This window comes from Cryptotermes secundus, unplaced genomic scaffold (genome assembly GCF_002891405.2).
Source record: "Cryptotermes secundus unplaced genomic scaffold, Csec_1.0 scaffold925, whole genome shotgun sequence".
Lineage (NCBI taxonomy): Eukaryota > Metazoa > Arthropoda > Insecta > Blattodea > Kalotermitidae > Cryptotermes > Cryptotermes secundus.
The window spans coordinates 645707-669303 of record NW_019733333.1 but is presented as its reverse complement, the minus strand read 5'-3'; the positions used below and the strand labels follow the sequence as shown (position 1 = coordinate 669303).

Genomic DNA, 23597 nt, shown 5'->3' with positions numbered 1-23597 from the left:
GTGCCAAGGAAAAAAATGCTGTGTCGCATTTTCACCAAATTTCGAAGCGTCGGCAAAAACACATGTCTCTAGACAGCTTTCTAGTAAAAAAGAATTAGATATGTATCATAAATAATAAACTAATTATTTCGATTTTTTTTTTGTCTTCTGCAAATCGAATTCGCATTCCAGGTTGGTTCATTCCGCAGAGAAGAAAAGATGAAGATGATTCACGCTCCTTAACAATGTATATATAATTTTCTTTGAATGAACGTTATACATAAAATTTTTTGAGTATTTTTTAGGCATGGAACGCATTATCGTATTTTACATTAATTTATATGGGAAAAATTGTTTCGCTTAACGAGTGTTTCGCATTACGAGTAAGATTCTGGAACGGATTACTCGTTAAGCGAGGTTACACATAGTTTTGTTGCATAGTGCGCGTTATGGGATTCTGGTGGGGAACAGAAATGTAGACATACATGAGAGAAACCTTGAGTGATTAAACAGCAAATTTGAGTAAAGGTTGATGTTACCCATCAGAGCTGTATACATAGATATGATGATGCTACAGATACATGAGCTCAAGGTCTTGCGTCTCCCGTCCTCTCTTACGCAAGCCACAGGCCAGCATAAAGAAGTTTGTCCTATACAATTATCCCAACTTCAGCCTCACGACGTTTACAACTGATCAGCGAATAATGCATGTTGTTCCCTTAGCCGTTTAACGTATCGCGAAAAAAATCAAGTGACCCACTCGCAGGTTTTGGAATACAGGAAATGGAGAGGCCTTATTTTTAAAATATGTGTTATATTTTAACAAGAGGTAGGTGCGTATGACAAGACAGGTTTATAAATCAGTGCGACATACAGGGTGTTTCACGACTTTAGGGCATAACTGCAGGAGATGATTTTCTAGGTCTTTGTGATCAAAAAAGTTCATATAAACATGTGTCCAATTTTGGACAGTTACGGAGTTATGACCGTTTTTTCATTCCCGTACACACCCTCGTGTGAACCGCGTCTGTCAGCTGTTGGTATTTGTAGTAGGCCACTGCACGGGCAAATCCGCTCGCCAAACAAATCAGATTTAAACTTAGACATTTTACAGCAGTCATTGTGTTTCAGATGTTTCAGTCTGTATGGTGAGGCTAGCAAGAAGTTCAAATTAATAAACAGTACTGTCAGTTTATTGGTTCATCTTTGTGCATATTTCTACTAGTACAGATTCTCTGTGTTATGCACTTCCTGCAAGCGGGCAGTGTTCAGTCTCTTATGGAGCCGAGCCCTTCTTGAGTTGCTGCCAATTGTGCAGCTACTCAAAATTCCTCAGCATTTTCAGGAACCTGAAGGTTCATCACCGTGTACACAAGAGCGCTCCGCCGGTCCCTATCCTGGGCCAGATCAATCCAATCCATACCATCCCATCCTATAATTCCAAGATCCATTTTAATATTCTCCACTCACCTACACCTTCGTCTTCCCAGCAGTATCCTATATGCATGCGTGCTACATGCCCTGCACATCTCACCTCCTTTACTTTATCATTCTAATTATACTTGGGGAAGAGTACAAGTTATGAAGCTTCTCATTATGAAGTTTTCTCCAATCTCCTGTCACCTCATCTCTCGTAGGTCCAAATATTCTCAACACCCTGTTCTCAAACACCTTCAGTCTGTGTTCCTCCCTTGATGTCAGAGACCAAGTTTCACACCCATACAGAATCACAGGCAAAATTATAGTTTTGTATGTTCTAATTTTTACGTTTTTGGACAGCAGACGAGAAGACAAAAGGTTCTGAACTGAATGGTAGCAAGCATTACCCGAGTTCAATCTCCTCTTAATTTCCTCCTGAATCAGGTTTTGATTTGTTATCGTCGTTCCCAAATATCTGAACTGTGCCACATTTTCAAAACATCTGTTACCTATCTTTATGTCCTGATTTTGCGGACAGTATTTCGTATAGAATATTGTTAGTATCTACTTCCATATGAAATGTTGTGTGTCTACCTGCCATCATTAAGTAGTTATCGCCGTCCTACATAAGACAGCGGCCGTTGTCGACTGTCACAAACACGGCGTAAACTGTCACAAATATTGCAACTATTAAATGCACCCTAATGCCTTATAACAACGATTCAGTACCGTTATATGAATATTTTCCTAAGGCACTGACCACTGTGTGAATTAAAATGTGAGACGTTTCAGAGGGGGACTCCGCCTTCGTCGTCACCTAGGGCCCAGTGATAAGGGATGTAAAAGATTAAACAACCTAAACGAAGCCGAAGACTGCCAGCCGGTTTTCGAAATACAGTACATTTTCTTAAGCAATGCACGATATTTAAACAAAGTTCTCCGTAAACGAATATGTGATATTTCTGCGATAATAAAACACTATCCATTACGAAAAACCCACCACACTTCATGTTACGTCAGATTTGTCATAATCTGCAGTATGAGAACGGCGGATATATGCTACATATTGGAATGACATTTTTATGGAGGTTTATTTAACAAAATACACCGAGAAATAATTTATAAGCCTGTATACTGTGATATTTGTAGTGCATTCAACTTTCAGACAGGAGCTATGTATCTGTTAGAAATGCACGGTCAGAAAATAACCCCCCTCCCCCGCCAAAAATTGATAATGATGCATGCAAAATATTGTGGCGTGCCGCCTAGGGCCGGAATATTTGGAATCAGAACGCATCCATTGCTATACAACGGCTAGCAATTCCTAAGCAGCGAAGCCTAGGAAATCGTTGCCCCGGAAATGAAAGTCTAACAGTGGGGTTTATACCATTACAAAGGAATTGTTTGAGGCAGACGCGTATTCCCGCAGCAACGAACTGTTTGAAGCTGCGATTGCATAACAGCGGGCGAAACTAACACTTGACAAGGTGATCCCTATTCGGTCAGAGTGCAATATATAACACCGGGTATTCGGCAAAAGACCCGTGTCCCCCAAGTGGAGGCGGGGTCGAATACCTCCACCGTGACCCTGCGAGTCAAAGGAGGCGACGAAAAGGGAAGTCACAAATCTGAGGCAGTAAAATATGATCGCGAGTCCCAAGGGACCCAGACCCGAGAAAGACTGCATTGGCAAGGGCCAGCAGCATATACGTACAAAAGGCAGACCCGTTCTCTCGTCAGACAGGATTAAATATCTGGTCACACCAAGACTTACTGACCGTCAGTCGCAATGTGACATGGAGAACCCATGTGGAGGCGGGGTCGAATACTTCCACCGTGACCCTGCGAGTTGTAAGAGGCGACGAAAAGGGAAGGCTCAAATCTAAGACAGTAAAATATGGTCGCGAGTCCCAAGGGACCCAGACCCGAGAAAGACTGCATTGGCAAGGGCCAGCAGCATATAGGTACAAAAGGCAGACCCGTTCTCTCGTCAGAGAGGGCGCCCCACAGAAACAAGACCGTAACTGTGAAATAGTAATATATATCTGGTCATGAGTTCCAGGTGGGGCTCGACACCAAGACTTACGACTGACTGAACGACCGACCGTCAGTCGCAATGTGACTTTGACTTGAGAACAGAAGAGTTCTTATCCGACGAGGGTTAAGGACAGTTGAGCTCAGCGGTGCAACTAATTGTAATAGTGAAGAGGAAACATCTGACGACGTTATAAGTTGAATAATTGTACTTGTGAGTGTAAAAACGTGACTGTTCAATAAAATATTCGTTGAAATCCGAGAACCCGCACAGATTTCTTGTCGCGTTGCCTAGCAAACACACGCGACAATATGAAACTACAGGAATTCTATTGGAATGTACATTTATCCACACCAACATTACTACTACTGTACTACTACTACTTTGCTACTACTACTACTACTACTACTACTACTACTACTACTACTACTACTACTACTATGCTGATGCTGCTGCTGCTACTACTGCTACTACTATTTCTTGGCTGCTGCTACCACCAACACTGCCCTTGCATTACTACTGTTACTGGTATTAGTACCATGTTAAGCTTGGTGACAATTCTATAGTTTCAGAATGTCAGAAGTTGATAGCTGACATACCATAAACACGTTGGCACATTAGTAGTATGTGGCTAGGTCCTAACTGTACCGAAATTATCGAACTTCTGCTTAGTCCCTTTCAGCAAATTGTGGGATAGTGAAAATAGGTCGTGACCACTTCTTCCCACATCCCACCCCAGTCATTAGTCATATTACTTTCATATTTCAGATGACATTATATTACCTCAGCAATAAATATAGGGCCATAAAATAACTGTATAGTCAACTGCATCGTCCTTTTTGAGCCACATTGTTTGAGATACATGTATCAGCGCTTTGGTAACGTTGGAAATATCCTGATAGGGAATGGTAGAGATATGACATGTCCTCAGACTTACATGCGTGATGTATGTTACAGATGAGTTAGAGCAATGGTACATTCTCACTGCTGCACTATCAGTTACTACAGTATGGCATATCCGTCCATCAACATACGTTTCTTGGGAATGGTGGTCATTAATTATTTTGGGCTGAGTGAAGTCAGTCTTGTCACTTGCAGTGAGGGGGACTATTGATTTATTTTTAACCCAATGATATCATGACAACGGAGTCTGGAAATTAAGGTCCAGAAAATAACTTCTGAGCTATTTTGGAACAGCATCTCTGTAAATTTGCCGAAAATTCCACTTCCACCTAAATCTCATCACGTGCATTTTTTAAATACAGCAGTATGTTTAAAATATTTATTGCAAATGGAATATGGGATGAAAAGTTATCATATTTGGGGAATTGTAATTAGGACATACCTTGCGATAAAGAAATGAAGAATGCTGAGTGGCTAATTAAAGCAGAATATAGTAAGAGAGGCCACATTCTATGAACCATGAGATACAACACAAATCTGGGCCAACTTCCAATGCAGCCATTACATGATATCTGTAAGGTAACACTGACAGAGGATGCTACTAGTAATGGAACGTAATTTTACTACAGACTTAACTAGGAAATCAAAGTTTAAGACTGCATCTAGCCATATTGGACATGCTTATGATTAATGACTTACGGTGGACAAGTTTTGCATTAGCAGCAAACTGCTGACTCTTGATGAGGGAATACAGTCTGATTCTCAGGGTCTTGAATGTACGACTTTTTTCAGCATTCTGCCATGGTACTTTTACATACACAGTGTGTCCAGGTTCCGTTCGGACTGTGTTCATTAAAAATACAAGACATGAATTATTTTCAGAATTTAATCTTTTTATTCAAAATTGTCTCCTTCTGAATCACTACATTGCTGGAATCGATTGAAAAGTTTTTGAAAACAGTCATTGTACTCCTTTTGTGGAATCGCATTTAACACTGCGGTACATTCCCTTTGGATGCCCTGGATGGTGTCGTGACGGTCTCCTTTCGTCGCCAACTTAACTTTTGGGAACAACCAGAAATCTGCTGGAGCCAAATCTGGCGAATACGGAGGATGATCAGGGACTGTGATCCCTTTTCTGGCCAAAAAATGGGGCACGATCTTCGATTTGTGCGGTGGGGCATTGTCGTGGAGGAGCGTCCAAGAACCTTGCTCTCGATATTCAGGTCGAATTCGAAGAATTCTCGCCCACAAACGATTGAGGACTTCGAGATAATAATCAGAATTCACTGTTTGATCTTCTGACAGAAAATCCTTTTGAATGATTCCTTTGGAATCGAAGAAAGAAGCAGTGTCTTTACTCGACTCTTTTGCATGCGCACATTCTTTGATTTCGGCTTCTTTGGGCTCACCCGTGCTGCACTCTGCCGCTTTGTGAGAGGATCATATTGGAAACACCATGTCTCGTCACCAGTAACAATCGATTTTGTAAATTTTGTATCACTTTTGGCCGACCGTAACATGTCTTTGCAGTGATCCACTCTGGCATATTTTTCATCGCCTCGCAGCGCGTGTGGTACAAACCGCGCACATACCTTCCGTTTTCCCAAATCCTCGGTCAAAATTTGATGCACAGTACTTTTTGGTATTCCAAAATGCTCCTCGATCAGTCTTGCAGAAACACATATGTTTGATGCAAGGATAGTGCGACTTGTTTTCGGCTTTGATGCACGCGGAGCGTCTTCAATGTCCTCCCTGTCGTCACGAAATACAGCATAGCATCGAAAAATGTTTAAGCGACTCAAACAATCACTACCGTACACACTTTTCATCATTTCGTACGCTTCTCCGGCTGTTTTGCCTAACTTCAGACAAAATTTGATGTTGGCTCTGTTCAACCGCCATTTTCCGACGAGCGTCAGTTTTGTTACATTCAAGGTCAGAACACATGATGCAGCGATGCTTTCGCTTTGAAATTAGACAGCCACAGCTGAAACTTCAAAACTCTTTAACGCCACAACTCGCCAACAGATGGTATTTCAGGACACAATTAAAAAAAAAACTAGTCCTAACGGATCCTGGACACACCGTATAGTTGAGCGCTTGTTCATGTAGCAGGATCTGATACTTTGGCGATTTTCTTTTNAGCCTTAAGGAGGGAGCAGTGTGACACGTGGCGCAACGGAGAAACCCCTCCTCCTCCAGCAGTAACGCGGCGGGTGAGTCAGCGCTCCGTCACCCCCCCCCTCCGCACGGTGAGGTAACGCGCAACGCGCGGTGACGTAAGACGGCGTGAGGTAACAGCGTTGCTAGGCTATACGCAGACACTGTTACGTGGCACGCAACGACGCTGTTGACGCGGACAACGGGCAACAGCGAACGGAATAAAAGCCGGCTGAGCAGTAAGCGTGAGTTAGTTGTAATGTGGCAGTCGCCGAGTTGAGTTGTAGTCGACTTAAAGTGTATCAGCGGCCGAAGACAATTCTCCAGTCAGCAGTGAACGAGTTATTGTGTGATCAACAAAGTTCTCAGTTCGCAAGTGACGAGTTACAGACGCGTGTGCGAGAATCAGTGATAGTTCATTTGGAGTGTGTAACTCAGAGAGATTTGTATAGCTCCCGCGTTATTAATAACGCGAAGACTCTTGAAGATAGTGTGAAGAGATTTGGTTGTAGGGTTTGTAAAGTGTGAAACCCGCAGCTGTGTTATAATTAATTGTAGACGTGATTTGTAGGTTGTTAAATAAACAAATTAACGATCTCTACGGTGTATTCAGTACTAAAACACGTTACATTTGGTGTCAGAAGTGGGATTTGGACTTACACACGTGACCAACAAGATTCGAACTCACGACACGAGACAATTTGGTGTCAGAATTGGTTTACGAACTTCAACACGCCTAGACGGATAATTGAATTTACGAGGGCATAAAGTGTTATCCTGAAAGAAAATGGACACACAGCAATTGTTGGAACTCCTGCGGAAGGAACTGAGGGCCCAGAGAGAAGCTGCCGAGAAAAGGGCTGACGACAAGTGGAAAGCCTGGCGAGAAAAGATGGCCGCCATGCGAGAAGAGCTGGTCGCAGAAACGGAAGCCACCAGAGCAGAAACAAGAGCTATCCAAGAAAGACCCCGAACGCAACACTGGCATCAGGAACCGAGGCGTGAGACAGCAACTACAACGTAGAAATGAAGTGAAGGACCTAGGCGGCGGACAGCCGCGATATGTGAAGAAACCAGACCTGAGAAAAACTGCAAGACTGCAGATCGCCAAGCGAGTAGCCGGATTTTCTGTTGGCCTACGACACGGCAAGGATTGGACCTTGTGGAGGGGACGACCCCTCCAAAACGGAAAAAGAGACTTCAAGCAGAGGAGGAACCGGTTATGTAGAAGAACCGGCCTCCCCAGAGAGAGTGAATGTGCCATTAGAGAAAGCGATGGATGAACGGGATACAACTGGATCTTCTGGCGAGCTGAAAGGAAACTGCTCGAGACGAGTTCGTCTTAAGAAGGAAGCGGTCGTAACTGCCGGAGAACAGATGCTGCAAGAACAGCCTCCGAAGCAAAGGAACGTGGATGCACCGTTAGCCTATTCGGGACGAATAGCCTTAAGGAGGGAGCAGTGTGACACGTGGCGCAACGGAGAAACCCCTCCTCCTCCAGCAGTAACGCGGCGGGTGAGTCAGCGCTCCGTCACCCCCCCCCTCCGCACGGTGAGGTAACGCGCAACGCGCGGTGACGTAAGACGGCGTGAGGTAACAGCGTTGCTAGGCTATACGCAGACACTGTTACGTGGCACGCAACGACGCTGTTGACGCGGGCAACAGGCAACAGCGAAAGGAATAAAAGCCGACTGAGCAGTAAGCGTGAGTTAGTTGTAATGTGGCAGTCGCCGAGTTGAGTTGTAGTAGAGTTAAAGTGTATCAGCGGCCGAAGACAATTCTCCAGTCAGCAGTGAACGAGTTAGTGTGTGATCAACAAAGTTCTCAGTTTGCAAGTTACGAGTTACAGACGCGTGTGCGAGAATCAGTGATAGTTCATTTGGAGTGTGTAACTCAGATTTGTATAGCTCCCGCGTTATTAATAACGCGGAGACTCTTGAAGATAGTGTGAAGAGATTTGGTTGTAGGGTTTGTAAAGTGTGAAACCCGCAGCTGTGTTATAATTAATTGTAGCCGTGATTTGTAGGTTGTTAAATAAACCAATTAACGATCTCTACGGCGTATTCAGTAACTAAAACACGTGTTGGGTATGCCACGCGACAAATAACTTTTCGTAGCCTTCGGATTGAACGATTATTTATTGAACTCATTCATCCACACTTACTCAGCGTCGGGAATACAATTACTATCACTTGTAGTATCACGACTACTGCCTCTACTTCGATACTTCTACTGCGGCTGCGACATCTCACTTGTCCTAGGCTGTGGCTGTCTCTCTCAACTGTCTCTTATATAGGCGTTATGCGGACCGGATACCAGACACCATTCCCCACGGTTCCATTTCTACTGTTTCGACAGGCCGTTGTTACGCAACAAGCCTTCTGTTGTTCATCTTCGTGGGGACGCGTTCGTTGTTTCGGCATTCTATACGCAACAGCCCCCTGTTATTGCTTTACCACGTAAGTACATACTCCAAACACGTTACAGTATAATCGCACAAGTCTTGCCTATATACTCGTATTTATGTTCCATTTTGAACGCCAGCCTTCTACAGAGGTTTGTGTATGCAGTCTCAACAGAGTTCAGGATCAGGATGCATTACAGCTGGCTCCCTCAGCCAACCCATGTCATCCTGCTTGGGCTGTCCACCAGACTGACACACAACTGAACATCTGCATTCTTCTTGCTTGGTTTCTCCTCTGTGAGGACAAGCTGGGTCCACCATATGTGCTGCACATACAGTACAGGCAGGCCATTACTTTCTCATGAAACCACTGACAGTGGTCATCCATCTGTGCTGACTACAGTCCTGTCATAATATGCTACACTGTGGTTACAAGTGCCATCACATCCCCACTAGTACTGCATTTTTCAGTTGCTGGCTCTCTTGTCTTCTCTGTTAAGTTGTTGGGTTTTGTGGCATCTCAGCCGAGGGAGGGGGGGGGCTGCTGCTCCTGTGGCCACTGGGAAACTGATGCCCAGAATGCTGTTTTCTGTGTTGCTGCGCCTTTGCCCAACTACACCCTCAGCATTTGAGTTTGCTTGCTTCATTGACCACCCCAGCACAAGAGGCATCTTGGGAGTTGCTTGCAGTCAAGCAAGATGTGGTCAAAGTGCTGGTAATTGTAACACTGTGTCTGACAAGTGTAGACCCTGGATCTTGATGCACTGCAGCGAGCCCCCAGACAGACCAGCGTTACTGATATTAAGTCCTGCCTGGGCTCCTGACCAGATTGTGATGTTGCGTAAGACACTTGCATTCATCTCCACTTTGGTTCTTCCTCTCTGAGAGGAGGGACCAGACAATTAGATAGGTGCAAAGTGTGCAGTAAATACAGCAAGTGAAGGTTCCCACTCTGTTGACAGACCTACAGACAGCCTTCATAATGATGAGACATTCATCTTCTGTCTCCGCTACCTACAGGGCTGTAATTTTCACTGTGGTTATCAAACCAGTCATCATCAGTCTGTTTTCCTGCTTGGGTCATTCTCAGCAGCAATGTCCATCACCACACCAGAGACATCTTGAGGGCTGCTGGCAGTGGACCCATATGTGGTAAAGACACTGGCAGTGTTAACACTGCGTTAGACCAATCTGGGTTCCATAAGTTTTAATCTCTACTGTAATGCTTGAAATGTTGCTCAGGGTGAAAGAGGTCTGTGACTTCTCGCATCATGCCAGGGTCACAAAGAAACGAGAAGCAGCAACCGTAGTTACAGGATCAGTGAGGGGCATTTGGCTGTCAATTGCTTGATGCAAATGGCATCAGAGTACAACTTCTGGAGGGCAAGAGTTAATGTATGTGTAGGGGGGTGTTCATGGGTAAGTGGCAGATAGCCTTAACAGGCTTATCAGATTTAGGGTATAAGATGCATTGATTGTGGCTGTGATCTTCTGAAATACGATAGCATGGCATTGTAGTCGGCCATTATACAGCAGCAATGTGAATCCCAGCTCTCATGATCTGCAATGTAAACTACTGCAAAGGAGTGGTGTGTTATCTTTTTCGGAAGGATATCAGGTTCATAGGAGAGGTTAATATGATGGGGTTGCCCTTTCTGATTTACTGGTGCTATCCTGAAGGTCCACTATATCACAGTTTGGTGCTGTATCTGACATCTTTGTTTATTACCCTGAGAAGAGTGAAGAAGTTGTGGTAGATACTGGATGGGTTACATATTGATGCTGGTTCTGCTGCTGTCATCTTGTAAATGGATTTGCCTTACAGGGCATCTCCCTCTTCTTGTTGCTGCCCAGTTGAGGCTTAGCATCATCCTTGGAAGAGCTGGACCTCTTCCTACCACTGCCAGATGTGGGGGACAAGTAGGTAATTGAATTTCTGGTCTGCAGGCTTCAGTTGAGCAGCATGTGAATTTGAGTGCTAACACAGCATTCAAGGAGCACTTGGAAGGCTTGTTGATGGACTGCTTTTTCTCTTCTGCCTCCTCCATAATCTGAAGCTAGTCCACACCGTTTCTATTTCACAGCTTAATGATACTTGCTACAGCTGTATGAACTTAGCTGATAATCAGCTCGGTGCTGGTGAAGTGGATGAAACCATCCCACTGCTTCTTTGAGTGTTTTCACAACCTGGCACAACCTGTGCTGTGCTAAGATATAATCCTTAGCCACCGTTCCCAATGTCCAATGAAATGTGGCCTCAGGGATTAATTAAACCACATGAAACTAAATGAAACAAAAGCCATGATGAGCTGTTATGAGAGTCATGTATTGTTCATTTCTTCCCATTCCTTATCCCCTCTCCCCGGGGTAATAACCAACTTCGCTGTAACGTGCCTATATAACCAAGCCTATTCCTAAGTCTTCACACTTCAACCCTGAAGAAGATGGCATCTTCCTCCAAAATATAATATCAACCCAGAAGACTACAATCTTAGCGCCCATTGCCATGAAAACCTCGATCCTTATATCGCAATACTTCACTGTTATGACACTGGGTCATATTAAGTCTGAAATCAAAAGTCAGAATTAAATATTAGTGTCAATCAGTTACAGTTTCATGTGCAACACTATGTTCTATAAAATTTATTGACTTTAAAAGTTTGTTCCCACATCACTACATGTTTCGGCCAGTCGTTGTCGTCGTCGTCGTCGCCGCCGCCGCCGCAAGAGAGAACACAACCCACCAACTCAAACACATATGCACATCGAGAGGACTTATATACAGGGGGGTCCAAAAAAATGTACTCACTCTTTGATAGTCAGTATCTTTGAACAAAATTACATGTAGTTACAATTCTTGTGCGGTAGTGTAGTGTAATGCTTTCTCAACAGATGGAGAAGGTCACATGAGTCACCTGAGTGTCGTGCCGCATGCGCACTGCGAGCAGAAGACAGCAGCAACAATGGCTGAAAGGTTGTTCTTTGAGCAACGCAAGGCTGTATTGAAGTGGTACTGGAAGTATGAAAACATTAAAGAGGTACAATGACAATGGCAGAATGAGTTTGGAACTCAGCCACCAACACGTCGAACAGTTGCCTGTATTCGGGATAAATTTGAAGCCAACAGTACTACTGTTCATGATGTGCATAAGCAAAGATCTGGGAGACCACCGATAGTAACAAGTCCAGCTTCCAGTGCTGTGGTGTTGCAACACTTTACACGATCACTGCAAAAATCTGTGAATCAGTGTGCACGTGAAAGTGGGGAAGCCGATCAAGTGTATGGCGAATTTTGAAGGCTGCAAATATGGTGCTCCACCTCACTACCATTGAGATATCAGGGCTTACTTAAATGACAGTCTACCTGGGCAATGGATAGGTCGAAGAGGTGGTATTGAGTACCCACCACGGTCTCCAGACCTAACATCTCTCAACTTCTACCTGTGGGGATCCTTGAAGGATGAAGTTTGTTGACAAAAGCCAGCTACACTGAACACGCTATGAGAAACCATCGAAGCGTTGTGTGCAGCCATTACACCGGACACACTGACAGCCATAGTTCGCCCAGCAGTTTGGCGGCATCAGTGCTGTTTAGCCTTTGATGGCGGTCACTTCAAACACGTACAATGACTCTCTCTCTCTCTCAGCGCAAGAATTGTAACTACATGTCATTTTGTTCCAAAGATATTGACTATCAAAGAGTGAGTATATTTTTTGGACCCTCCTGTATTTAACAACATAAGCAATGACAGAAGACAGCAGTTTCTTCGCCAAAAATTTTAACACCTGATGATAACCACATTGGTCAACACATGTAGTGATGGACTTTAAAACTTAATCAGTTTTATACAATATAGTGTTGCACATGAGACTGCAACTTGAACCGTGTAACGGTTCTTCTCCGTTAAGTTTCTTGGAGCCCCCCTCCCCCCAAAAAAAACGCCAGGATGCGAGCTGTTCCCTTCTTTCCAGCTGACATCAGGTCAGCTGTCCTTTCCCCCCCCCCCTCCTGGACGTGTCCCGAGGTTTCTTGGTTAGCCCAAGTGAAGCTAACGTTCTCTCTTCCCACAGACCTTCGTCTGAAAGCATCGCTACATTTAAATTCTGTTTTGAGAAAGTTGAATTGATTGTGTTTGAAATTTGGTTTCGGCAGATAGCACAGATCAAAGGGGGAGGGGTGCCCTCACGATCTGGTCAAGGGTGGATCAGTCGTGAGGTAAATCTTTGAGTTTGTATGGCCAAAATACAAGTGACTTACTGAAGTGGTGTACCCCGTAAGGCGCATTTCTGGGTTGATTATAGACGCCGTGTGGCGTAGCGTAATTTTGGTTTGGTTAATGGTTGTGATAAACAGTAGATCGCCCTTCAGGCGTGTTCAGTAGTATATTCAAGCTGTCTATATTTCCTTGTGTTACGAAGGCTTGATCGAGTACATGCTGTACTGTGGAGTTTGGAATACGCCATGAGGCATGGCCTAGTTGAGTTGCTGTGCTGTTGGGCGCAGCGTAATTCTGCATCAATTAGCTATCATATGTTTTAACCAGTCCACTGCCCTTCAGGCTGGGTTCATTTGTATACTTATGTTATCAACATATATATATATATATTGTGACATGTTGCGCAAAGGAGAACTCCCCCCCCCCACCAGCAGTGACGCGGCGGGTGAGTCAGCACTCCCCTCCCACCCCTCCGCGGTGACGTAACGTGCAACGCTACGTACCCGTAATCAACTTCCTACTGTGACGTGGCCCGCAACAGGCACCACTGCGGATATATAAGTGAGCTGCACAGCAGGTACCAGTCAGTTCTACTGTAGCAGTCGGCGACTTGAGTTGTAAATTGGCTACCGCAGAGTTGTACTGTGACAGCCGCCGAGTTGAGTAGTAGACGAGCGAGGGTGTTATCAACAGTTCTCCAGTCAGCCGACTACAGTTGGAGTATAGCAGCAGTCGCGGAAAGAAGAACCGGACGTGTGTGTGATTGTGTAATTGGGAGCGTGTGATACAGTGATACATAGCTCCCCTACTGTCAACATGTAGCCCACTGAAGGCAGAGTGAACTGATTTGCGCATAGGGTTATAAAGTGTGAAACCCCGCAACAGTGTTAACAGATTAATGCGATTAGGGTTATAAAGTGTGAAACCCGGCAACTGTGTGATAAGTAATTGTAGCCGTTATTTGTAGATTGTTAAATAAACCAATTAACCATCTCTACGGCCTATTCAGTAACGAAACACGTTACAATATATATATATATATATTTGTATGTTTGAAAACGCCAGTTGAGTATATGTATACTTGTGCCGTATGTTCCATACCAGCTCCTGCCTAGTGAATCCGTCCAGCCTGGCCCATCGTACTGACTGTGGTTTTTCTCCCTCGAGATCCCTTACTCAATCCTATGGAGGCATAGTGCATCACGCTAACAAGCAAGTTGTTTCTTATGAGCCTGTCCCTTACCCATATAGAGAAGGGATTCACGGGTCAAAGTGGGTAGAAGAACGTGGTTCTTTACCCACAGGGTCGAGGGACACGGCTAAAACTAATTGACAAAAATACAAACAAACTCCGTGGTTTTGGTCTGCAAGCGAACTATACCAACCGGGTGACTGCCGCTTGTTGAAGTTAGTGCCAACTTTAGCTGATAGAGGGCCGACACTAAGTGAGAAGTGCAACAGGATGCTACAGTATAATATTAGAATTAAATATGTTTAACATGTTTGTCTTTCATATTTTTATATCATAGGCCAGTGATCATATCTGAGAAATTTGAAAATTATGTAACTGATGTCAGTGTGCCATATTTTAGCATTTCTGTGATATAAGACCAAACCAAATCACTGTCTGACCAGTTTTAAGAAATCAAAAGCTAAGCAGCTAAGGAAGGTCAGTCTACCATACTTTGACATCTATGTGATTTCAGATTATATTGGGTCAGTGACATGAAGAAATTAAGTTACTTTATTCTCTCTATTACAAAACAAGATGATGCGTTATATCATCATATATTTTTCTCTCAAAAATCTTGATTCAGTATTTTCAATAAGGTTTCCATTATTTGTTTTAGGAGCTGGTCTTGAGCCCATCTGTAGTGCCTAAGGGTACAGCCCACATAAGGATACAGAACTGTTACAGAGTTCATGTTTTGCCACACACTTGGGTACACCACCGTGAGATGCGACGTGTGGAATTCGTCAACATAGAAGAACTTATTATTGAAAGCAATGCATTCAGCTGGAACGAAACACTTGCACTGGAACCGTTTCCTCAGCCAGGCTTGGTTGTCAGTACTGTCAACTCAAGCATTCCTGAAATACCAAGTTATACTTTCAATGGCCGTATTACAGGCATCACTTTCCACAATGTTAGTATTGGAACAATACGTGCATTTGCTTTTGCTAGTCTTTACAACACCGAAAAAGTGGAGTTGTCAGAATGTGTTGTAACAACCTTTGAAGCGCAGGCTTTCAAGAAGTTTTCTTTAGAGAAACTTCACATCATTGGTGGACACTTCCGTGACAGCGTGCCAAGTAGGACCTGGGTAGATCTTGAAGTGGATAATGAACTCTTAATTGAAAGAGTCACCATTGAGAGTATTCACAGTTCTGCATTCATCGTTCATGGTCCTAAAACCTTTCGCCTATATGGAAATTATTTTGGTAATGTGGAAGGAGAAGCTTTTCGTATAAAAATGCATGGAAAAACTTTAATCCAAAACAATATATTTAAAACGCTAGCTAAAGGAGCGTTTATTTCCATAAGTACTGAAGACTCTGTTATAAAGATGAAAGGTCTTCAGAGATTACAGTTTGAAAACAATACTGTAGGGCATTTTGAAAGTGGATGTTTGCTGTTCAACATGACAAGTTTTGAAGTTCAGTTGGACAATGTTGTTCTAAATCTTACATGCTCCTGTACTCTGCTGGAGACATGGGGCTCAGAACTCAGTTCTTATTCACCACTGCAAGGGCAGCAGAACTCACCACCACAAATGGATGCATCAGATCGATTCTGGTGTCAAGAAGACACAGCAGAGAAAAATGGAAGACATTACATCAAATTCAAAGATTACAGCCAGCAATGTATACTGGTATCTGGTCTCCATATGTTCATAATTATCACTGTTACATGTTCATTGCTTCTGCTGGTACTTGTTCTAATAGTAATATTCTTGTGGAATAGATATCGTTCTCGCCACCAAAGACGGTGGATCAGTGTTCCAGGAACTCCCAGTAACGATAAGAAGACGAAAAAGAATAAAGGCAACAATGTAGAAAAGATAAGTGCAAACGGACAAGATTCAAGACTTACGGTGGTTGTACCTGATGGCCGAACATACAGAGAAACAGAACTGCATGTGATAGTTGAGCGAACAGAACCAATTGTGGAACATGAGTATGTTGATACAGCTATTGATGAACGTGCCAAGAAAATCGTGCAATAAAAGATAACATTCGTTTTCAGAGAGAATTTAATTGCCCGTATTCCCAGTATTGGAAGCCATAGTTGGTTTATCTAGTTTACAAATGAAGTATGATGTGTGGAATTCTAATACAGTATTTTGTAGAGCAGTCCTGGTATGTAATTAAAGATCTAGTCTTGAAGCCAATAAATGCAATGTCAGGCTAATTCCCTAGATATTGCAGCATAATCTTTTAAGATGCAAAAATGCTGCTACTATGTCCAGTTTAAATTTTGACAGAAATGCAGTTTCATTCACGAAGGCTTAAGTTTAAGAAACCTGGGAGAATATGACACAAGATTTACAATTTTAACATTTTCCTTATCATGTAGTTCAGCTTTCAGACCTCTTCATGCATGATTTACATTAGTTGCTTTGTTGGAGAAAAGCTCCAAGAGCCAATAAATTTAGCAGAAGAAGCTTTTCAGCATTCATGACTTTGTAATCAGATGATAATCCACCAATATTCTTACTGCCTGTTTTTATTTAATGGTGTTTTCTCATCTGTACAGGTTATGTAGCATCCAGTAGAATGTGACTGTAAGTGCTTAAGATTCAAGAATGCAGAAGGAACTAGTCCTGGCCTAAAATAGGCTATTTTCCTGGGGGATCAAGGAAAACCACAAATAAACTTCAGTCAGGACAACTGTTTTTACGCCAGGAGCCAAATGCATGACTGCCTTCATATAAAAGTGATAACTGCTTAACTGTGAGGTTCAGTCATACGTAATGTTACCAATTAATGACAATTAGTATTTTTAGAGTACAGTCTTCTGGGTTATAATGCCATTTAGTTTGGACAGAGCCCAACATTTTGGAGGGTTATAATGCCTCCATCTTCAAGGCTGAATTGACAGGCCATGCAGGAAATCAGTAGGCAGCAAACAGCTCCTCCAAATGTTGGGCTTTCCCTATCTACATGGTGTTACAACTATACTCCTCATGGTGACCACCATGAGAACCTTTAATACAACATAGTATTTTTATCATTACTCATTATGTATTTAATTTTTAATATGCTGTTACACAGTGTGGCAAAAACAAAACTAGGAAGGTTATGTAACACGTCACAGAAAAGTTGTCAGTTATATGTATTTTTTTATGTCCGTGTAAGAATGATGTGATATAAGTATAAAATCAGTAACAACAATAAGAAGAGTAGTTGAAACATACCAACTGTGTAAGACAATTCACTCTGCTGTAACTATCTCTTATATAGTTCAGTGGTTTACTGTCTCCATTTGTTTCTGGTAAGAGGCATGCAGCAACCAAAGACTGATTCTAAAATCTAAACTTATAAGTCACTAGATATACAAAATAATGATATATGTCCACCAGTACAAATATGAAAGCATGCAGCTAATACTTCCAAAATGCTTTTTAGATCTCCATAAACTTGGGCTACATAAGATTAACAGTCAGTTCAATGATCTGTTGCAACTCATATTAGAGATAAAGAAATCATAAGCAGCAAATCAAATAAAGGTTTTTTATTTGAAAACAGCTTAACTAGTTACAAAGAATTATAAAACTCAGTAACCTCAAGTGTAATATACCACCATCAGGACCCTTTAGAAGAGAGTTATAGAATTCTACTTATGTTCCCAAACATTTGCATTCACACATTCCTTTTAGTGCCAACATATACTATGGAACTGCAACACAAAACTAAAAACAACATAGGAGAGACAAAGTTTTGCATTTCTATATATGCAGGAAGGGGGGGATTCAATCTAAGACCACTTTTGACGCACGTTTGAGTTACTGAGGTAGAATTTCTGTTGCCTTTGTTGCAGACTTACTATCTAAAAGAGCTGGATTCCCTTGGTACAATAATATTCTAATATCCTTGTTTTTTTGGTACTATATTTTGAAACTGCAGTTTCACACAGGCTTGTTGTGACAACACAGTTCACTGAATCGTTTCAGAATCAAAAGTCACAGCAATCTGAAATTAGTACTGCACTGGCATGCAGCTGGTAAGCTGTCATCTCGGGGACATAATTCACCACTATAAAATGTTGCATGTCTGCAGCTAAATAATGTACCAGAAAACACTGCCAAAAATCCTCACATTACTTCTGTTGCAGAATACATAAAATATTATTCCTTTGTGTGCTTCTATAACGGAACCCTTACTATAAATGAGAATAGCTGGCATTCAAATTTTTATTTCTGCAAAAAATTAGTTGTTACAAGTAGAGGGACATTCACACTGAAATATAGAATTAGGCAAATATATCTGTAAAATCCCTGAGAATCATTCAGAGATGGCAGTTTGGAAATCACTCAGTCACAGTATTCCTTCATATAAATATGTGTTAATGTGCAGATTTGAACCCATGTTGGTTCTTTAATATGCGTGGCATACATTCCAAAGTACTTGTTTGTAGAGAATTCCTCGGCTCTTAAACATAAGACAATGTTTCTAGGTCTAATAGTCATAAGGAAAGAGTTTTTGGTTTTGCGGAGTGAAAAATGTAAGACTGCATGGCCTCTGTAAGCTTGTATGTACCTGTGATGCTTCATTTTATCAGTTACCTTGCAGATGTACAACATTATGCTATAAGGCTTGAAGTGGTATAAGATATCATGTACATGATGTACAGTGTAATTGTAAGAGATTTAAAATTGTATTTAAATACGTTTCACTATTAAGCAAAATGTGTTGTCATTAAATCTTACCTCACAACATCAGTAAAAATCCTGACACAATTACATTAAGATTTTTTTAGTGAGTTTCTGAAATACTTGTATGCTGTGAAATATGTATGTTCACTGTACAGGATGAGCATGAGAGTTGACTCTCTGGTCGTCTAAGAACACATTTAAAGGTTTTTTCAGTTCATTTAAATTAAGGATAATTCTGTTAGCTGTTTGATCTTTTAATGTTTCCATTATTTCGTATGCCACCAGAAGAAATCCACCAGTGTCAGAACCAGAGAACATGTTAATCACTTCCTTCCAATCACTTCTGAAGACAATTTGAGTTGAAAGATGAACAAACAGCGTTTTCAGAATGCACAAGTGTACCGGTTCATAAAATACAAGTGTCTGAAACCATCAGCATATAACAAAGAGCATTTGCAAAATGCATGAGTGTTCCATCTCATGAAACACATGTTTGAAACTAGTGGCATGTAACTGTGCACCAAGTATCACATACTCGTACTATGCAGCGCTCACAAGTAGGGCTCACCAGTTGCCATTCCTTTCAAAAGCATGGCCTAAGACACCGGCAATATGCACTGAGACTCCCCATGTACTTTTTTATGGGGGGGAGGGGTGGGCTATGAACACAAAAATGAGGAAGAACTTAAACTGAGGAAGTTTAACACTGGGGTAACTGCTTTCAGATCACTGGAATTGATGTAATAGACAAGAGAAAATTCTCAGTTCCTGCCAGGAATTGAACCCCATTCCTCAATCATCCAGCCCATAACCTTGTCACTATACTGACTGAGCTGCCTGCCCAAAAGGGAGCCAGAATAGCTCAGTCAGTATAGTGCCTAGGGTACAGACTGGATGACTGAGACAGTAAGGATCAATACCCAATGGGGGTAGATTGTTATCTTCTCCAGAGAGTCTAGACTGGCTCTGGGGCTCACCAAGCCTGCTTAACCAGTGGGTATTGGGAGCTCTTTCCCCAGTAGTAAAGCAGCCAGGGCATGATGCTGGCCGCTGAGCTCCATCTACTGCCAAGTTTAAGATTTGTGTAGCTATACCTCCCTCCCCCATACATCTTCATCGCGTGGTCCTTATTTAAGTACAGGGACAACTTCACTTTTACTTTCATACAAACAAGAATTTACAATAAATGACCTGGAGTTTAGCAGTGTTGTCCACTTTGAGCTACATGTTTAAACCTGACAATCTAAAAATCGTCACATGATTATTGGAGTTTACTATGGGGTCGTTCCATGTAAAGTCATCAGAGAGGTCGCTCACCATTTAAAAAAAAAATAATATTTTTCCACTTATTTATAAATATTTTCACGCTTTAAAAATATTTGTCAAAAATTGTAATCCGATTGGTTCTCCCGGTACAGCCGTTTTTATAATGCGAAAAAACGCGTTTTCGGCCCAAATGGAGGTTTGCGTTATCTTCTGTATCTCGATAACTATTGACGCTAGAGACTCCAATTAAAAACCAATTTGTTCCTCATGATATGGACTACAAATCATGTCATTACACGTTTTTACTCAACTCACTTCCTCTAGGTGTAATTAAGCTTGAAACTTACCTATCGATTCTGGGAAAAACGCTACTTTTCACCTTCAGAAACCAGTGAGAAGGGGAAAGTATCAGATCTGTGGTCTCTACCCTTTGTTGTTACCTACACGAGGAATATAATCACATAGTTTTGAACCCCGTACATATTTTCCAAAAATTTCCAGGAGCTTCCAAACTTTGCTCTGGGCCCAAAATCGGCCATTTTTAACATCTCATATCTCCGGTGAGGAAGCTCCGAAAATTGTTAAACTCATAGAAAATAATGCTCTATTCCAGAGTAACATGGAGTTAAAATTACAACTTTGATATTCAACTAATAGCGAAGTTCTTATAATGCGAAAAAACGCGTTTTCGGTTGAAATTGAGTGTTATGCCGTGGTGGCAGGGGGCGTGGAGGTATCTCACCGCTGCCACCAATGTTACGTCGTGGAGGGGGCGTGGAGGTAAATCCCCACCGCTTCCACCACTGTTACGCTCTTACGTCCTTACGACAGGGGTGGATGGGTTATCTCACCGCTGTCTTCACTGTTATGCCGTCGNCCCTATGTTACTATATACATACTATATACACACTTACCGACGTTCGTCGGTTGTATTACACTGGATAATGAACCTGCAGCCATCATTAAGTCTACCTCTTGTCACCCCACTGTCGGGTATTCTACGCCTCTGTATTTCTGAATGAACCTAGTCCATCTAGTTAGCACTATCTTTCTCTGGGGTTTACACTTTACAATTGTCACTATCACACTTAATGTTCATGGCTATATGAAGTTGGTTTCACTTACTTGAGCCGAGAAAACAGATGCTTGCCATCACCAACCAATGCCCACTCATGGCCATCGCCCTCTCGGCGATAGCCTCTGGCTGAACTCTCTATCACATAATAATATTCAAAAGTCAAAAGGCAAAAAAGGTTTTTTGATTAAGTTTTCTAGGGTTTATATAACCTCTCTTTGCTGATTCTTTGAGTTCCAGGTATGTTGGCCTGCCCATTCTGACGTGTTTTTGGGGTCGGTGTGGCCCCCTCATTGGTTGCCCATCGAGAAGGGGTTGACTCTTTCGGGTCTACCGCCTCCTCTGACTCAGCGTTTTCCTCCTGCCATAGTGTTTATGACCTACTTCATATAGCTTCTTCCTCAAAGTCAGCGCTATTACGCTGCCGTGTTAGCATTCTAATGACTCAGGTATTCCCTGTTAAATTCTTTTGTAAACCCAAGCTTCCTGGTTCGTTTCATCATGGCTGTTTCTTAATCTTACAGTCTAGCTACTATTATTCCAATTTTACCCCCAAAAAACTATATCTACATGTACGTGACCTTAGTGGCATTACATCCCCCCGCACAAAATGTGAGATATTTCCTGTAAGAGAAATATTACACTTGTTTTCTACACATGCTTACTAACAGTCTCTTTCACCTACTTTTCGTCGTTACAAATATCATATATAATTATTACATCAATTTTCTTTATTGTCTGTTATTGTTCTCTTTCTGTCCCATTGATTCACTTTCACTTTGTTTGGTTCACCGGAACACTGTAGTCTTGGATGGGGTTCCGAGGTCTCTGGTCTGCCGGTCTCCTTCCGTCGCCATCTCTCGGTCGATCCCTCCTTTGGGCTTGTCCTTCGTGTGGTCCGGGCTGTCGCCCTTGGTGTTGTCTGCTATGGCCCTCCCCCTAGCGCCTCGCGCTCGGAAGATGAGTAACGCTTGTCGGTGTCTCCATAGACACAGACCGAGTACTGTGGCTGCTGCTAGCTAACCGGTCACAATTCCGCTGCATATCCATCTCTGCGTCAGGAGCCTGGCCTCCACCTGCTGTCGTAGTTTAGTCATCGTCCTGGGGGCGGTGTCGGGAGTAGTTCCGTCCTCCGGGTCTTCCCAGGCGTCCCATATCTCTCCTAGCAACCCTCGGTGCTGCTTCAAATAGGTGACCTCCACTGAGTGTAGGAGGTCTGGTGCCTGCGGTGCAACTATGCCTGGGCCGTCCAAATCGGCCGTGGACTGGAACTGCCGACTGGCTGGCAGCGTCAGTTGTCCGATGATCAGGTCACAGCCATCCGGCTGCGTGATGATGCCTGTGCCTTCTATGCCCGTTATGTTCATGGGGCATCGTTGAGAGCTTATACATCTGCATTCAACCCTTGTAAGCTTCCCCACCGCATATAGCCATGAATTTTCAAAAGGGTGTTTCCTAAACACTGGTCTAAAATTCTCTTGACAAAATTTCCCGCGTGCAAGACTCGTATCCCTGTCTTGTTCCGAAGAACAAACTACTCAAACAAGTTTCATAATTCCTCTCAGTTATCGGAACTGTCCCTCGACATATAACAATCTTTCCCTCTCTACAATTTTGAACATACCCTGGTGGTAAAATCATATAACTTGTTTTATCAGAGGACACTGCTAGTCTCTCCCTTCCTGTTTGTACCTGTACAAACTTGCCTAAATTTTGTTCGAATGAAGGTAACGGTATAGGTTCGTAAACGGTGTAGGTTCGCTGTTCGGTTCGTAAGGGTAGTTGGATAATGAGGCAAATTGCTTCGCTCGTAGCCAGTACTGCAACCTCCGAAGATGCATAAAACAAATGCATGTTCTCCGGTTTCAAGGCTGTTATGAACGAGTAGCCTTGCTCCAATTGCACGTAAATATCGCGCAAAATTGCGAATAATTTGTGCGAGGGCAGCAAACTGGCAGTCAATCGGTGTAACGTTGCCATATCTAAGCTTAAAGCTAAGCTTGTTAAATCTGTATAAATTTTCATTATTAATATTTCTAATTCCCTCGTGTAACTGGCTTTCCTTACGGAGTTAGTTAGTTGGTCCGCAACACAGGCGGACAGTATAACAAAATGCCGAAGCTTGTGTATAATCAGTGATCATGTAAAGCACGATACAGCCACAGTTTGTGTTCCAAAAATATCTTATCGCCGATATAATAGAAAATTTGCCTTCAGTCAGGAAAGTTATTTATTCCAGTGAGGCGCTGGAAGCCAATAT

At 42.6% G+C, this 23597-nt stretch overlaps 2 protein-coding genes across 3 annotated transcripts in view; one reads left to right on the top strand and one right to left on the bottom strand.

The window, feature by feature from the left end:
• LOC111868078 overlaps positions 1–18658 on the top strand; it is a 20609-nt gene extending 1951 nt beyond the window's left edge. The window contains exons 2-3 of one of the 2 annotated variants that reach the window (XM_023858450.2): positions 14971–16298; positions 16878–18658. In XM_023858450.2, the coding sequence (XP_023714218.1) occupies positions 14971–16298; positions 16878–16896 (1347 nt within the window). In that variant the 3' untranslated portion in view covers positions 16897–18658. Of the gene's footprint in view, positions 1–14970 lie in introns of both variants that reach the window. The other variant, XM_023858449.2, reaches the window with a different exon arrangement.
• Positions 1–23597, bottom strand: part of LOC111868086 (E3 ubiquitin-protein ligase MYCBP2) — a gene marked incomplete at its 3' end in the record, with an annotated part of 282453 nt that overhangs the window by 140989 nt on the left and 117867 nt on the right.